We start from the raw sequence: 18,369 nt of genomic DNA on the forward strand, positions 1-18,369 counted from the left end.
GAGTATATTTCCCAGTAGATATAAATTTAAAGAACAATTAATTATGGGTTAAACAGACAGTAGCTGCTTTCCAAATCTGGTCCAATTGAATGCACGTTGCTATTTCTATTTGCAACAGTATGAGTTTTTTGAGGTGTCATAACCAAGTCAGGTGACATGAAGATCCATTAAGAATCATTCCATGTTATAATGTGAAACTGGGATACTGCTGCAAACGTGGTGCTAACTAAGTTCATACACATACAATAAACTAGCTTAGTTTAGAGTCTCTTGTACAGCAGAATAGATGAAAATGTGGAATTTGTTTAAGGGCAAAAACCAACATGCTGTATGACAGTTGAATGATAAATATACATTTACTTTACTTTAAATGGAATTATTACTCATTATAATTTGTTCCAAAACACTCTATCTTCAAGGAAATGTCCAAGAATATTAAGAGAAACGTATTAGGGGAAAATAAAATGTGGCATTATTCTATATTTTGTGGTGATCGTATGCTCTAGTTGTGGACTAAACAGCACATCAGTGGATTTTGTAACTAACAAACAGCTTCAGTATGATTCATCTCTTCACGGTGGCCTTTTCGTACTTTAAGGAACAACCATTCTTATACTTTTGTCCTTTCAGGTAGCGGTAGAGTCTGCAGATTACATGCAGCTCCCAAGATGGATTAATTATTAACACACACATTTATCACATTTTGTGTTAATAAATTATAACTTGAGACCATGAGGAGCACACAGTGTGCAGATTTCTACGGACTGTATCTGTTCGGTTACAGTCTCTTTTAAAATCCAAACAGGACGACTGGTTCATTTTGGATTAAGCATATGAAATTATTTTTCAAAAAGTGACGTGTTAATGACTAAAATTCATTGTCATTCAACTAAAGATGCTGTAATTCCCAGTAAGACAGGCTTGACATGTTAGAGAGACTGATATTTTAATCTTTACAGTAACTACACGTGAACATTTTGATTTGTGTCTCACCTCCGCTGGCGTACTCCATCACCAGGTAGAGCGTTCTCTCCGTCTCAATCACTTCAAAAAGCTTGACTAGAACGGACACAGAGAGAGAAACAATGAGAAAATTATTAATTCAATCATTTATACATATATAAAGATGGGGGAGATTTAGACAGAGACAGTAATGACACTAAACAACAAAAAATGTTTCCAAAAAGACAAATGAAGGGGAAATGTCATGTGGAGCCGTGTGTCATGACCATGTAAGCCGAGAACTGGGCCGAGTTGAGCACCTCAGTATTTACTGTAAGTGTGAAAACATTTTTTTTACTGCAGTGTGTTCTGCTTGAAGATATAAAAGACTGTGTGATGAGCGGCTGAAGGCTGCACTGCTAAATATAGACAAAGTGGGAAGGAAGACAAAGAGAGAGAGGACAGATGCAGTGTAAATGCTGGTATGGTAAGCTCTTACTATCACCCTGGTAATTATAATCACATTTCTGCAGAGGAAATCTTGGAGCTCAGGGAAAGGAAATTAAAAGTAATTAGCGGGAAATCCCGTCTTTAACATCAAACACACCATCGCAGGATTGTCTGATTGTCAGTTCATTAGGTACCCAGAGTTAAAAGTAACGTAGTGTAATCCTGAAAATGCTGAAATAAATCCTGCGTCATGCAGGTGATGGTCACCTGCATGAGGGTGTGTTAATGTGTTAATGCAACTGTATGATAACATTTCAACATGTAGTTTGTGCCTTGCATTATATAAAGGGAAGTCTCTGTTATTTAACCTTCCCTAGGAGGTCTTCGTTACAATAAAAACAAATGTTCCATCATCAGGCCGAGCAGCAAGTTGGTAAAATACTTAAATTCATTATGTTTCACAGCCAACATATAATGCGTTTCATCATCAGTAAAAGATCTTGGTGAAAAATTAAAGCAACACTGGACGAGAATATATGTTGTGACATTGCAGAAGCTTATTGAAACGATGGCACAGTGAATGTGTGCCCTAATCAAAGCTAAAGGTTGTCTAACAAAATATTAGTGTGCGACTTTTTTTTTGGTGTATTTTTATTCCATATTTTTTTGTTCACATTCCCATTAGGGTCTTTTTCTTTCAATGCCGTAATATTTTTTACTTTTCAGACATGGTTTGAAAAGCTTGACCTAAACCAGAACAATGCCAGTGGTGACTGAAGTTAAATATGCTGGAGACTGGTCAACACAACAGACTTAAACACCACTAGCCTTGTTTATCAACTATGCAACGGATGAAAGCCACAAAAGTACAGTCAGGTGTTTAAAATGAACCCTGCAAAGGGGTTTTACCCGCAGCACACCATATGCCAAAGAATAACTCCCATCTCTGGAGGAGATAACAAATGCCATTAAGGTTTCTGGAGAGACCCATGCAGTTCTGTATCGAAGCTTAAGATCTGCTCTGTTGCAGACAAAAATAAGAGGTTGCCTCAAGATCCTCCTCGAATTACAAGAATATCGATGCCAAAAGTAGAGAAATATTAGATATGGACCCAATTTACATCGTTGAGGAACAAGCGTAACATGAGTTGGTGCCAAAACTTCAAATGCATCATTATTTGTCTATGAAATTCATTTTATATAATCGGGGAATGAAATTTTGGTCAAATTTACACAGCCCTTTGTCAGATGAATCACAAGATTCATAAAAGGAACAAACAGCTATTTTTACCATTTTAATTACAGTTTTTGGATCAATAAAAAACTGATTGAGAAAATAACCAGCAAATTAAAGTAGTTGTTATTTGCAGCCTTAAAGCCACAGTGCTATTTCCCATCTCTTTTTAGCTATTCAGCTAAAACCCTCAACAGCTGAGGTTTTCATGATGCTGGTTTCTTGCTGCTGCAGTGGTTTGGTGTTAGATGGTATTTCCTCTTGCAGCTGCATGTTCGATGCCAATGTCTGCTACTGCTCCAGGCAGTGTGCTCTCGTTTATTGATTAAAACCGCCTAATTTTCTAATATAGTAGGAAGTAAAATGTCTCTAAGCAGACAATAAATCCAAACAGGTCAAACTGTTGAATCTTTACTTTTAGTACAACCAAAGTTTGTCTCAATTTATGCGTAAAAAAAAAATCAAACAGATTTATCCTGAACCAAACTCTTGTACTGTGTCTGTGTAGTGCAGTGTTTATATCCACTTACCTATATTGGGATGATTCAAGATCTTCATTATTCTAACTTCTCTGAAGAGCTGAAAGTAAAAGAGAAAAAGTTTTAAACAACTGGAGGAAAATAAAAGTTTCTACAATTTATATGAATTTTGAACAATTCTCCAAATCCGTGATTGGATCCAGACCTCGTCTTTTTTAAAGAACCAAATCTGCAGCCTCCAAAATATGAGCAACCAGTTATTATAATCTGAACGGAAAACCTCTCAAGATGATGTTTTATTTAGAAGCACAGGAATATTTTACTATAGTGAAGGCAGAAGTAAGGTGAAGAATAGAACCATAGTGAAACACACTCCCATTATCGTCTGTTTTATTCCTTGTATCTGGTTCTTCTGTCCTGCTCAGATGTGTTAGTGATGAGGCATCACTCACCATTCAACGCTGTTCTTATTCTTAGCTCATGCCTATTCTTAGACGGTTCATAACAGAAGATCATGGGTTTACAGACCCAAACACTGGTCCTTGTCCCTGCCAGCATCAATAATTTTGTCAGCCAAGTGTGATCATTTTGTCTCCAGCGGCACAGAACCACGACAACAGAAATCCCCCCAGCTCGGTGTCAGTTTGAACCAGCCTGAAAGACTCTCGAACAACAGCCGACACCCCCCTTGTGGCGATCAAAAAGAGCATCTGAATTAAGTTAAGCATGCAGCATCACATCTCCCCATCTCACACTAATAACAAGAAGCTCTGGTGACACACGCTCCACTTCCCCATCAGGATTCAGAGGAACCAGACCAGCAGATCTGCCATCAAACTGCCTAATGTGCTTTTAGGTCTTCTGCTGTGTGAGGCATAAAGAGAAATGAACACTATTTATTATTGATCCAATGGTAACTATATCTCAGTCTGTTCCCTTCTATAAAAATATAAAATGCATCAATATCTCATGAGGAAGGAGTAGCCACAGTGTACTGCTTAGATTGCTGACGAATAAACAGTAAAGGCCGTGCAGCCAAAGAACCTGATATCTCCACCACACACAGCAAATTATATAACTGGAACATTATTGAGTTTGGTTTGTCTTTAACCTTCTTATACCCAACTGTTCATTTAAAAAACTATTATATAATTAACTTCTTAATTATCTGTTTTAAGTCTGGGTAAAGTGGTAATAAATGTGTTCTGAGTTCTGGGAACTTAATGTCTTTACATGGTTTCATCCACATTAATAAAGCTCATAAATTGTTTTATCAGCGTTCTAGCTGTAACCTCTGCAGCATTCAGTCATCTCTGTCCTGCTGTTTTTCCAAACATGTCCGAGCTCTCTGCCACCCGTCGACTCACACATGGACTCACCTTTCCTCTCCAGCGGTGACATTTAGCCCACGAACACTCACAACTCATGAGAAATAAAGTTCATTAAAAGGTTTCTATATAACCTAATATAGTATAAACTAATAACTAAAATATAATTTTCTGTGTCCAACACTAGATTGTAAATATCACTTTCATAATCTGATCAAATCTGATTATGTGATGTCAAACATTTACTTAAGATAGTAAATAGATGTTTAATTCTTCTCGTATGTGTTCTGACCGAAACAAACGACAGATTCGAACCCACAGATCCACGAGGACGCCCTGATAAAGCCTTCTGTCTTGAACCCTGAGAGGCTAACAGATGGTGAATAACAGCGGGTGTTGTTTTCACATTCAGTATGGTGCTGCAAGCCGAGCTGTTTGAACACAGTTACACAGTTCTACAAAAATGTGTAGATACATGTTTATGTGTTTCATCCTGACCTCTCTGCACGACGAACCAGGTCTGGATGTCCTGGTGTTAACTCGACAAGTCCACTGTCCAGACGATGAGGCAGATGTCACCAAAAAAAAAGATGCTAAGGGCTGAGCAATATTGGATTTCTGACAGATATCAATCAAAATTAAAATCTCCAGTTGCAGCTCTGGTAAGAAATTAAACATTTTAGCAAATGTTTTCCTCCAAAATCGGTCAAAAAGGCGTATGTTACCACTTGACACCACATGATTCAAAAATAGTAATTTAAACACTCCAATACTGCGCAGGCTGCCGGCTGTGGGAGGTACTGGGATAATAAATATCATTTCATTCCCAGTTCTGAGACAACTGAGGGGTTAATTATGAGCTCCAGTCAGCGAGGCCTTCAGCATGGAGTCGACCCATTTGGAAGTCATGTTAACTACCCGAGCCAGGATGAGTCTGCCTGTTGACGAAGAGGATGAGGAGGAGAGGAGTTCTGAGGTCTCCTCACTGTCATTACATGCTGCCTGTGATCCTGCTCTGCCCGTCATTATACTGAAAATACTCTTCAGCGCTCTCAGAGTGTGCCGAGGAATAAATCTGAGGTGGTTGTGTGAGTGACAGTGGAAACCAAGTCGCTGCTGCTCAAGGAGAGGAACTTTATCTTTTCTGGTTACTAGAGAGAAACAGTGAATCTGAATAAATGTGTTGAGGTAAGAGACAAGTCTAATCTATTTCTCAAGGACTGTGTGACTTTGTTAAGTTTCCAGCACAGCCTGTCCTGTCCTACATAGCAGACAAGAGCCTCCTCACACCTGGGAAGTGTGAAAAACAACAAACCAATGGGGATATGGGAATACTTTGTCAGGTATGTAATGCAGTAAACAGAATTAGTGGAAAACACATGATTCACCACATAATACGACCATTAGGTCGAGGACGTAAACCTGCTGGTGATCTAGTCATACCACCGCAATGATGCACAGCTGTCCCTGTTACGCAATCTGTCTTGTGATCAATGCATGGCACCAGGCAAAATGACACAGAGTGAGGGTGAAATCACACCTACAGTTGGTTTTCATGAGTCCAGATCTTAGTGGGAAAATCTCTCTCTGCATTTTCCTCTTTAACCTAACACTGCATCAGTCACAAGTGATGCGAGTGCAAGGAGAACAAACTCCTGGGTTCAACATTCAACATTAGATCATTTACTGCAAGTCTTCTTCAGCAAACTTTGATACCACCAGGTCAAAGATTAGAAGAGTCGCAACAAATCGGATTACAGCCCCTGCAACATTACGTCTGTGCACATTATGACCGCTGGAGTTGCCCCGAGTACATTTTGTTAAGCTCAGCTTTCTGCACTGTTAAGACAGACTGCTGCTCAGTGCCGTTATGTCGCTGCTCTAAAGCTTGGATGTTATTGTTTTCATCCGGGCAAACAAATCGACCTGAGGGAATAAACACACTTTACTGTTATTAACTGCTAGATTCAGACACTGAGGAAACTGTTCTGTTTTAAAGTTATAAAGCCACAAATGAAGAGAGGCCATTAAATGATCAGACTGTTGCAGACAGAGAGAAGAACAAACTTCAGCACCAACTCTTTTTGTTTTCTTGCCAGAACAATTTAGTCGGTTTTACAGCTGTAGCCCCTCAACACAAAGTTATTTGTACGTGAAAACCCCAGGTCACAGGTTTTATATTTATGGGTTGTGAGAAGCTCAGTGGAGGTGCTGTTCTACAAAATGCTGCCTCTTCATTTACAATCTCAGAAATTTCCCCAATGACTTATAGGAAAGACTATGTAACTCGTGACAGAAGAAACAATGCATTGCTCCCTTTACAAGTCTCACTCTGTGGCTAGTGTTGGCAAACAAAGGTAAATACTGCAAGATAACGAACAGTGTTGAGTTGGTTTATTGACTTTAGCTGAGCTGAGGTTCAGCATTTAGCTCTTCAGAAAAGTAGCATAATGGTGATTTACAGCTTCAAACTGAGAAATCGTCATTTAGATCACGACTCATACGATTAAAGTGGTCAACAAGACTGATTTGGATCAGTTACTCTTGACGTGCTGAGGCTCAACACGTTCGTCCTATTTTAATGAAATTATGCAAACATTGATTCTTTCACATGACAAAAGCAAATATCATTAAATAACAAAGACATGCTCCTCACAAAACTACTTTTTCTCTGGTGAATTAATTTCCTGCCTCCATATTGAGAAACTCTGCTGTTAATCCTTCAGTAACTGCTCCACAACCACTTAGTGAAAAGGAAAACTCAGCACAGGGAGCAGAGGTTTGTCCCAGACTCCAGCCATCTGACACTGTTTACATTTAATCAAGACTTCCAAGTATCACACTCACTCCTCTGACCTTTGACCTGGACGACAACACATACGTCAGCAGGTTGAATCGGGACGGACAGGGAACACAGTGGGAGCTGACAGCAGTTTGCCAGGAGCCGGTGACAGATGTGAACGTCGACTCAGCTCCTCCAAACTATTAAGAACAGAGGCTCAAAATAAACATTTAGACTTCAGAGACGATATCCCCCGCTATCAGCCTCTCGCCAATTCTTCCACTTACATAAGAGGTCAGGATGCAGCCGTGCCGGCTCTGAAGCACGTTGGCAGCACCAGCTCAGAGGAAGGGAGGAAAATAAACACGAGATCCAGTCCTTTAAAATTAATCTGAACCTGAACACAACATCCGAGACACAAAGCAGGAGTTAACGGATGATGTTCAGTCAACACGCTCATCCAAAAGCAAAAGGCAAGTAATAGGTCCTCTTGGAACAAGAAATAGCATATTGTTAAATATACATGAAATTGGACGGTATCAGGGAGCCACTATTAATATACAAGAGTGTGATGTTTGCAACAGGGCTGCAGGGTAAGGCAACACACTGAGGCAGTTTTAGAACTGTTACAGCCCGAATAACATCTTCAGGTGCCTTGTTGTTCCAGACCATCTGTAGAAAACCTAAAGGGAATCAGTTTATAATAATATAATATAATAAGAAAAGCCTCAAACCTTCACTTCTGGCTCTGTGCACAGGTTACAAAACATGACAAACACCTCTAAAGCTCACTATTCAACATGTTCTCCTGTTTTATTGTTGTGTGTTGTTGTCCAGGAACAGTGACTTTGTAGACTCTTTATCACCAGTGCCCCCATTTCAAGTCTTCTTTCTATGTAAAGCTATGTGTTAGCTTTGTATCTATCATACACATGCAAGAGCAGACCAGATTTTCTCTTCTGTTTCTTGGCATGAAAGCAAATAAGTGTATTTCGGAAATGGTTCCTGTAAAAGTGACTCAGACCAATGTAAACCTGCTAAAATAGTGCCAGGGTCAATTATTATGCTAAATATGCTTAAAATAATCCAAACATCTTACATGTGTCAGGGTTTCCTTTAACTCTGAGTTGCCTATTTGTCAAATGAAAGAGAATCAGAAAAAAATAATAACCAACAGCATTGAAAGTGGGTCTATAAATAGAAATGTATGACAGGAATGAGACCATTTAAAGTGTCAATCATGAAAAAGTACTAAAAGTGTGAAATGTGTGTTTTTTTTTGTTTTTTTTTTAAATGTGCGTTCCAATTCCTCAAATAAACATGAGAAGAAATCTGAATCCCTGGTGGAACAGCAGGAAACAAATACCTAAAAGAGTTTTTCCCCCCTTGACTGTGACAAAGCAGTAACCTAAAAACAACAGGACAGCCGACAAAGACCTCATGCTTTGTGTTTTCGTGAACAGCGCTGTCATGAGTCAGTGTTTCTCTGTCAGCACTGTGTCACAGCCAACGCCAAAGGGCCGGGGCCTCTGAGATACAAAGGCCAGAATCAATGGAGCTTTGGAAAAACTGATGGAAAACCACTAGCCGACCGCTGAGAGGAACGAGGGAGAGAGGAGCCATGTGGCGGGGGCCAGCTGAACATCAACACCCAACATCATCACCAGCAGCAGCAGCAGGCGGCCCCGCACTCTGCCCAGTCCCCTCTTATCTGTCTGATGAGAAAAAAATGCCTCCAGAGCTGCAGCAGCCAAGTCGATATCGCTCTGACTGACTTCCCCGAAACCACTTCCAGGCTGAGAGACAGAGCCAAAATGAACAGCAGCACAGATCAAAACTACCATGCACGCACATCTCCCTAGCTAATGAGAGTACACCGAAAAGGAAAAGAGAAACAGGGCTATGGGCAGCTCGTTCTCAACTCAACCACTTCAAAATGTAAAGTGAAACTGCTATTGACTGGGCAGCAAAAGCAGCATTCACTCTCAGCCTGTGACAATTTGCATGTTAAAAGCAAACCCACTTCCTGATATGGTTGAATTAACAAGGGAAACAGAAAAGTCACTCCCAGCTGCGTGACAACACCAGTAGAGGGGAAAAAAACAAATCAGTTCTCATCAGGGCTAAAACATGTTCAAATAAATACTGTTAAAGAATGATAAAATAAAAGAATTTGCAGCAGAAAAGCCTTAATGGAATCAAAACAAAACTTAAACACATTTAAAAATGTCAAAACACTTAATTTTCTCTTTCATTCTGGAATTAGAAGATAATTTATTAAGCTTAAACCAAACACAGATATAGTCTCATTAAATGCTTTAAAGTGCAAAACCTAAGTGAAACAGTGTGTATAGAGCTGAATCATCTCTTCCACTGGCAAAAGCATCACACTAAAATAAAGGCTTTTAAATCGCTCCGGAAAGCTATACAGAGAACACATGCTCTGCCACAGCATGCCCTGCTTCCCATTTACACAATTAATAATCAATCTGTTGTGCATCATGAATTAGTAAATGAATTCTGCCACAGTGAGAGAGCATAACAGAAGAGAAGGTGAGAAAAGGAGGGGGAGTAAATTACCTTCTGAAGGCTGTTTGGGTTCAGCTGTGTCTTGTCTATTATCTTAATTGCCACCTGCAGAGAGGAAAAAAAACAGCACTGAAATTGAGCTAAATGGGAGACACCATTAAAACCAGAGGAAGTGAAATCTAGTAGAAAAGAGACAACAGCTCAGAAGGGGAGGCGGACATTGAAGAGCATTTATCACTTTTTAAAAAGAAGACTTAAAAGCCAATCTTTAAGAGCATTAAGACAGTTACATCATAATTGAAATAAAGTACTGCAAAAAGCAACTGCTGAATAATTAACAACAGAATCAGGAGGCATCACTTTCAGTAAATGTTGTATGCTGCGTTAAGATGCCATCTCTCTCCGTTCATAAATTATGAACAAATTAAAAGCTCACCAACATAGACTCCCCCTCTAAAAACCTTTTTACTGCCAACACAGTTTAGAGCTCAATCTGGCAGTATATGGAGAAAGTTAGGGTGAGCGTCTCCTCTGCTGACACCATAACCATGTTTTTTTAACCTAAATTAAATATTTTAACTACATATAGTGTATCTGCTATATTCTGCAGGCAAGAGATCGTTAGAACAAGTTTATTGTGGCAAGATAAAGTAAGTGAACTGCACTGAAATAGTCTGTTTGGTTTAGGTGAGAGGTGGTCGCTGGGTAGAGTGTGTAGGGGGCACAACATGACATAAAAATACACTGCAGAAATCAATTGTTTTGTTTACAGCATATCGAGTCATTTATAGTCACGAGATTTAATACAGTGTTATGTTCAGTGTCAGAAAGAGCGCAACATCAGAAAACGTGGTATACATTTCCTTTCCCTGTCCATTTTTCTTGCCACTGTATTTCACAAACAGTTCTTTAGCTTAGAATGAGCCTTTTATATCTGTATAGGGAGTGGGTCCCCCTCTCACAAAGGTTGTACCAAAGTAGCTGGCATGAGCTTTGTTACACAACCTTTATTATAAAGCCAACAGAAATCACAGGAAGAAGCTTTTTACTTGTTTGAAGAAGCTCCAGAATGTTTCAAAGAAGAGATTTTGTGTTAATGTGCTGAGGTTTAACTGAAGGTTTCCTAATGTGTTTACTTCAGGAGACACTGAATCTCAAACTGGTGATGAATTTCAATGGTAATATTAACGCAAAGTAAAATGGTTTCAAGATTTAGTTTAACCCATCTGTTGGTACAAATCACTCTTTATAAAAAACACTTGAGCCAGTGTCCAACTCACCTCTCTGCCGGTGAGGATGTGTCGTGCCAGTTTGACCTTGGCGAAGTTGCCCTTGCCGATGGTTTTGAGCAGCCTGTAGTTGCCGACGTGCGGCTGCTGCAGCTCCTCCGAGCCACGGGATCGCACCCCGGTGCGGGCCGAGCGTGTGGTGATTTCCTGACGTCCATTAGTGTGAGAAGTGTGCTGTAAAAAAACATAAGACACATCAGCTAGGGTGTTGTTAGGGTTACTGTACAGGACAGTACATACAGGTACATACAGTGAAACATCTACACATCAGTGGTGACTCATGTTGAACCACCGTGATACATCCACTTTAGCGCCACAGGAAAAAAAAAAACAAACAAACAAAAAAACAAACAAACATCAACCAGAGGGCACTAGTTACACCAACTGTACCCACTCTTTGTTCGTTTGATCATTTATTAATTATGTTGTTTATCTCTTGGTGCTGTTTTTAACTTTAGTCATACATATTTAGGCAGCTGTGCTACCCTAACTTGAGCCTACGTACAGCTGTTCTAAGCAGGATTGGTGCCTACTAAGCTACATGAAGTGAATGTGTGGACACCCAAAGCAGGTTTGTTTTCATAAAGTGAGTGAATCGTAGACAGCTGCAGGTTCTAAAATGTAAAAACGTGCTCCTTTCCTGGTTCCTTTTAGTCATGTTTTTGCTGTTGACTAGACAAAACGAGCTCGTTAAGGCTTTTAACAGTTTGTTCAACTAATTGTTTCAGCTCTAAAATAATCTCTTTTGCCATTCAAATTCCTACATTAACCACCAAGACAATAAGTAATATTTGTAGGAATTTGAATCACGTTCAGGACAAACTGATCAGTTTAGTTGAGCAACATTATCGCTCTGCTCGTAATTGATTTGACACAAATAAGATTTAACGTTTCCACCCAGAATCTGCAGAAAAGACCTATCTAGCTTCCAAATTAATAAGAATCACGTTCACTCACAAGTAATTTACAACTAAACTGAAACAGTGTGACCGGGGTAAAGAGCAGAAATCTGTGCTCAACTTTAGGACAGTGTCTTACTTGTTTCAGAATAGGACAACAACAAGAGATGTGTCTGAAACAACATTATCAGTTATTTTATATTCATTTCTTTGCTAATCTTCTTCCTCCTTACTGTGTTTCAATGTTGGCGATTGTCACATGCAAAGCATCTTCAAAACCTCTAGGTTTCAACGGTTAATATAAAAATAAACCTGCCTTGTCAAAGGACCAAAGCATCAAATTAAAATATAACATCAAATGGCTGGCAGATTCTGCCAGTGTCATATCCTGTGAATGACACGCACACTTTGTGAAAAACAGGATGTACATCAGAACAAACAGAAACAAATAAAAGGTTTTTAAAAGGTTACTGAAAGTTAAAGGGTCAATCCATAACAGCAGTCTAGTTCACATGCTGCTCCCACACTACTGCTCTAATTAGACGTGAGAAACTGTTCAGCACAGTTAGTAGAAAAGAACCAGATTGTTTAAACTGGCATCTGGTCAGTTGATATCAGATTAAACAATAATCACTTATCTGTTCAGTGAAACACAATCTCTATTTCTTTTCCCTGAACATCACTAAAGTTGCAGAAATGTCTCCATTTGTCACTTGAAGGAAAATTTATCACATCTTAAAAACTAATTCATAATTTAGAAGGTTCCTACAAGCAAACCTTTGATCAAAGTTTAATGACTAAGATGTCCCCTACATTATCCCTGCACATACATCACTCCAACAGGACAATATGTTTCTCAGTGGGAGGGATTTAGAGTATTTTTTTTTAAAACAAAATGATGAAAGTTTCAAAATGTTCAAGTATTGATTATTGGTTTTAAATTATTGTTGGACACAACAGGCGACTTTAAGATGTCCCCATTAGCTTTAGCCACTTTTTTACACTAACAATACAAATGATTCCTTAGTTAATTGACAAACTTATCAAGGAGATCCATCTCTGCTATAAAAAAAATATTTTCCTTTCACACCTACAGTGAGCCGGATTAGGATTTTAACACAGCTAACGGCACTTTGACACTGACAGAATCAGTGTGTGCGTGTGTCTTAGACTTGTGAAGCTGTAAAAATATAGAACAACAATATATTCACTGACAGAATGTGCAAAAGAATCTCTGCAAGACAAAACTTATCACATTCTGTTATTTTGCACATACAGATTTTGTGCTGCACTGTTCTGGATGTTGTACAACTAATAAAAAACAACCTGATAGATACTCGGTGCGGCCTCAGTATCAACTATCTGGCCAACACCTCATTAATAGTGGCAGTGTCCTCAGCCCCACCCGGCTCCAACCATCCCCTCCCCTTCCATCCCATCCCATCCCCAACTCATTCACTCCAGAGACAATAAGAGGGACTGTGAAGTGGGAAAATTAACAGCTACAATAATGTGCACTTACTGTTTTATACATTTTATATAAAGCCAGAGCAGAGGTCAAACATGATAAGCAAGAAACATCATCTCCACCTCGTGTTTTAAGTCCTCTGAGCACTAATGCAATTAAAAAGAGTGTGGCATAATTAATTCTATAGATACAGAGCAGACATTACAGCTGATAAGTTTCATTAAGAATATTTTAATAGCAATCCTAAGGTCATAATAAACTTAATTAACACTACAGACATTAAAAACCTCCACAGGAATATCTGAAAGAGTTAAGCTGAGAAGCTGTAACTCGCCACCAAACACAATAAGGTCACTTTAAACTCCACCAAGCAGCACAGACACACTTTAAGTCCCTTCAGGAGTATTTTAGGACTTCTACAGTGATAGAGGAGATAAAAATACCATCAACTAGGATAAGGTCACTGTTGAATACCACAGACATACAGCAAAAAACAAAACAAGTCTGTGGAAACATTACGATGCAGACTTTTCCGTCCACTGTAAGACCTGCTAATTGTAAACATTTTCTAAAAACCACCAATTCCATTTTTCCAGTTAACAACTTCCTGTTAGAGCAAAAAACTGTATGTGATCCTTTCCTTTTTAGCGGTTACTCACAAAGCTGCGGTGTCTCCTGGCTGCCTGAGAGCCCGTCATGTTTCAACAGGAAAACTCTGTGTCCCACTGATGACTCCCATAGAGATTCCCACAACACCAGATTTTCCTAACTCAGAGCCCCGTTAACCACAGAGAGACAGAGAGGAAGACAGCGGGAGGGGGACTGATTCGAGTCAAGCCTGCTACAGAGAGATATACCGAAACCGGAATCTGGGGCTCTTCCTTTCACCTTAAAAGCATCTAGTCTATCACTCCTGATATGGTCCTCCATCCTGATTCCATTCAGTGTAATACTGGAACTGGCAGCAAAGTTTGTTTCACCATCCACCACCAATAATTATCAGTGAATCAATTGATAAACAGCAAAACTAATCAGCATCTATTTTTATAATCAGTTATTTTCTGAGCAAAATGTATAAAGTTCCCAGTTCACGTTTCGCTAATGTGAGAATTTGCCACTTATTTATCTAATTTGATAATAAAATGGAAAATTGAGATTTTTTTTCCAGTGTAGCCACAACTGTTCTAGCTGGTGAGCAGCAGTTACTTCTACTGAAATTACCGACGCAGTCTGTAAAACCACTGCGATGCCACCGAGTTCACATCGCAGTGAAGCAGAATTACACATTTCTGAGGAGGTGCACGTCAGACTACAGGGTACGCTACGGTATAATCAAACTTAACCGTGTGCTGCTGTAGACTGATCCAGAGAGAGCAATTGCATAAACAAGAGCACAGCTTAAGTACGAATACTGATTGCTGCAGACAGCGAGCACCAATATTTACAATTTTAAGATAAGATTTAGATTTTTTTTACCAACCAACCAACAACAAACTGCTTAATTTGTCTATATACTATATTTGTAGCCATAGGAATGGCCATTACGATATACTAGAGCACAAAGAGTCAATATTACTTCATGGTTTGTCCAAACTCAAAAATTTGAATCCAGCACGTTATCCCACCTTAGTCCCTGAGACCCACTTTACCAATCACTGGTTTCCAGACCTGTCTTACTGGCAACTGAATCTTAAATTGCCTAGTTTTCCCTATAGGGCTCAATAAAATCTTATCTCCTGTCAGTGCTCTGTTTGTGCAGTATAAGTCTTATCTTGAGCCGACTCTCTGCTGCAACTGTGATGATTCATGAGATTCTGATTATACCGCATGTAGACATTACGTGGCTGCGGCTACACAGATGGAATATGAGGGGAAAAGGAATGTTTGACAAAGGTATAGAAAAATAAGTGGAGTATGAACCTAAAGAAACCAGCTGTAGACATAACACAAACATTTTACATCAATTTGATATTTGTAAGTATTCACTTTTCTCAATGTCTTATAAGAGTTTATATTTTCTTGAGCCCAATATGTTGATTATTTGTTGAGCTGCAAAAAAAAGGCTTTTTATTTATTTTTCTATATAATGTCTGAAAACTGTAAAAGATGTCCATTTGTTAACAAGAGCTGGAGAGTTGGAACTTGAACATTTGTTTTTTAAATTAAAAAAATGATCTATTGTTAAACCTTTGGCAGAACTTTTGGTAGTGTGATAGTCAGACATGATTTCTAATGGCACTGTTTACTAGAATGGTTGAAAGAGTAGGAGATATGACTCAGATGGGTGGAAACAGGCTAGGACTTCACAAAAGAGCTCCCTGGAATCCATCCTATCTGACTTTTTCAGTTAATAAAGTAAAAGAGGACATACAATAGTGAAACACAGCTGCTGATTCTGTCTATATGTCCTGGTTATTTTGGATTTAAGATAATAAAACGCTACAATATGTCGATGAAAAAATGAGCTTCATTTTGAAAAGTCTGACCGGAAGTTCCAACTTTAACGCTCTTCCAGGCGTGAGATTCTATTGGTCACGATGGGGCGGAACCAATAGGCCTTATTTGGAAGATGAGCGGTTGAAAGCTTTGAGTGACAGCTCGGAGAGCCAATAGCCGGCCGGACCAAAAAACCTACTGTTGCCTGCCAGAAGCAGCAGGTAGAGGAGCTGCGTCCGAGTCCGGGCCTCAAAATCACCTATATTCACATCAAACATTAACCTCCGCCAACCAAAACAGGACTTATAGGTCGATAAGACCAAACATTAACACACAAGAAAAATCCAGGACGTTTTTAAAGTGGAGCAGCTTTGCTTGTTTACCCTTTATCCACTAAGTGTAACGTTAGCACACCGTGTGACACAGTTAGCTACCATCCAGTTTAATTATGGAAGAATAGTGTAAAACATCAAAACATCCACTTTATCCTGCAAGTTAATGAGTAACAGCGAACAGAGGCACAGCCAGAGAGCTCGAGTAATCAATGTCTACTTACACTTTCCGTCACCTTCTCGTTGACCGTCGGTAGAGGAGTTTTTGTTGACATCTTTAAATCGTCCTTCCTACAATCAGTCGCTGGTCAGATCCAGGTCCCGAACCGACACCTCCTCACGCCGAAAAACACAATAACCGCTTCGCAGCTCGCTCCGGTGAAACTGTCTCAGCATGGATCGTGACACTGTTTGAACCAGACCGGACGTGTTAGAGTCGAGCAGCTGAACAGTTAACGGCACAAACAAACCAGCAGATCCGGCTAACGTTCAGTATCTACATGGCCCGAAGACCCCGTTCAAACCGAATCCGTGTCCGTGTCCGTTCGGGTTGGACTCACTGAAGCTAACCAAACTAACGCTAAGGCGCTGCCGCTCGCCACTTCCAAAAATCGCCAAGGTTTTTTTTTTCTCTGTCTAGAAACAAGTCATGGCGTCGAGTGTCGCCGCTGGACAGTTCTGAGGGGGGTTCAGAAGGTTTCGGTGGCTGAAATACTCGCCGTCGGCTCGGTTTCTTCCATCTCCGGCGGCCCAAAGTGAAGCTGGTTCGTCTGTTTTAGGTGGGACCAAAATGGCTACTCAGCGGCTGGACTGGATTAGGCTGCGTTCACGGACCCCTCCCAGGCTCCGACATCACAACGTTTCATGAGCTGTTTGGACTCACGTATTATTTGTAATGTTTTTGAACGAAAAGCTTATTTTATAACATTACATTGACCTAATATACAGAGCAGACATTGTTTATCTTGTTAAATGACTACTGCACCTGGAAACAGTTGTTTCTTAAAGGAATATTTACATAAATGTACAAATAAAACAACTTAGAGTGTTGAGTGTCAGTTTAATTAAAGGGTTTGGTCAGAAATATTTGAGGAACTGTGCACAGATCAGCTTCTGTGTGACTGCTCACAGAACAGGATGAGTTATGAAGTGTTCTCATTTGATCAAACTCATTTGTTGGTGCTTCGCAGTTCCGATGAACAATAGACTCGAGTTTCTTACTGCAAAAGTTTTTTAGACAAAGAACTGGAACGTTCTGTAATGACAAAGTTAATCACCTGAACAATTAAGTATGGATATCACTGGAAGCAGCACCCAATGACAGCTGCAGTAAAAACTTATTTAACACTTGTGAAAAGTACGAGCACCAGGTCTCTCTCACCGATAAATGATCATACACAATAGTTTTTTATTTTTTGATCAAGAAGCTTCCTCTCTGGTGGAACTGCTAATGATACGCCATCATATGTTTCTAATGTGCAGTCAGCTGTCAAAAAACTAGTGGAGTAAAATGTGTAATATGTCCCTGTATCACCAGCTGTCATCATCCGCCCTCTACTGTACTCTCATCACTGCAGGAACATGGTGTGAATCATCCAAACACTCTCTGAGCAGGTGGAGGAACTCAGGCTACAACCTGAGAGCCTCGGCAATAGCAGCACTTGATTAAGTTTTTTTGTTTGTTGTTTGTTTTATGTTCTTTCGCTGTTAGACTGGTTGCTAAGGACTTTCAGGCTGGATGACATCATCTAGAGGAATCTTTTAAGTCAGATGATGTCATCTGGAAGAGCAGGTCGACCAAGGCTTTAACTTACAAAGTATGAGCAACAAAGATTTTCAAGCCATATGCAGGTATATTTTAATACAGGAAAGGCATTCATATCGAATCACTGGCATCTTTATTAGGTATTTATACCAGTACAACCTAATGCCAGCCACTACAGCAGCTGTGTCATTAATTCTACTCTGACCAGGTTAGAATTTCTCAGCTTTTGTTTAAACGCTCAGAGAGGTGATATTTCTACTAAAGGTTTATTATTGAGGTCACAGTGGTGCTGGAGTCATACTAGAATACATATATTATATATTAAGAGATAGTAAGATATTCTGTCCACCCTCTTTACATAAATGAGGAGAACTTATTACCTTTTAAGTCTTTAACAACACTTCTACACATTGGGATGTTTTGGTTCACATTTCAA

At 39.6% G+C, this 18,369-nt stretch overlaps 1 protein-coding gene across 15 annotated transcripts in view; it reads right to left on the minus strand.

The window, feature by feature from the left end:
- Nucleotides 1-16,981, minus strand: part of mark3a (MAP/microtubule affinity-regulating kinase 3a) — a 43,000-nt gene extending 26,019 nt beyond the window's left edge. For 14 of the 15 annotated variants that reach the window (XM_026338926.1, XM_026338918.1, XM_026338922.1 and 11 more), the window contains exons 1-5: nt 16,393-16,981; nt 11,025-11,207; nt 9,796-9,849; nt 3,157-3,205; nt 994-1,059 (exon numbers count right to left, since the gene is read on the minus strand). In XM_026338926.1, the coding sequence (XP_026194711.1) occupies nt 994-1,059; nt 3,157-3,205; nt 9,796-9,849; nt 11,025-11,207; nt 16,393-16,443 (403 nt within the window). In that variant the 5' untranslated portion in view covers nt 16,444-16,981. Of the gene's footprint in view, nt 1-993; nt 1,060-3,156; nt 3,206-9,795; nt 9,850-11,024; nt 11,208-14,059; nt 14,194-16,392 lie in introns of those variants that run through there. The other variant, XM_026338913.1, reaches the window with a different exon arrangement.
- Nucleotides 16,982-18,369: the final 1,388 nt, after the last annotated feature.

This window comes from Anabas testudineus, chromosome 22, assembly GCF_900324465.2.
Source record: "Anabas testudineus chromosome 22, fAnaTes1.2, whole genome shotgun sequence".
Lineage (NCBI taxonomy): Eukaryota > Metazoa > Chordata > Actinopteri > Anabantiformes > Anabantidae > Anabas > Anabas testudineus.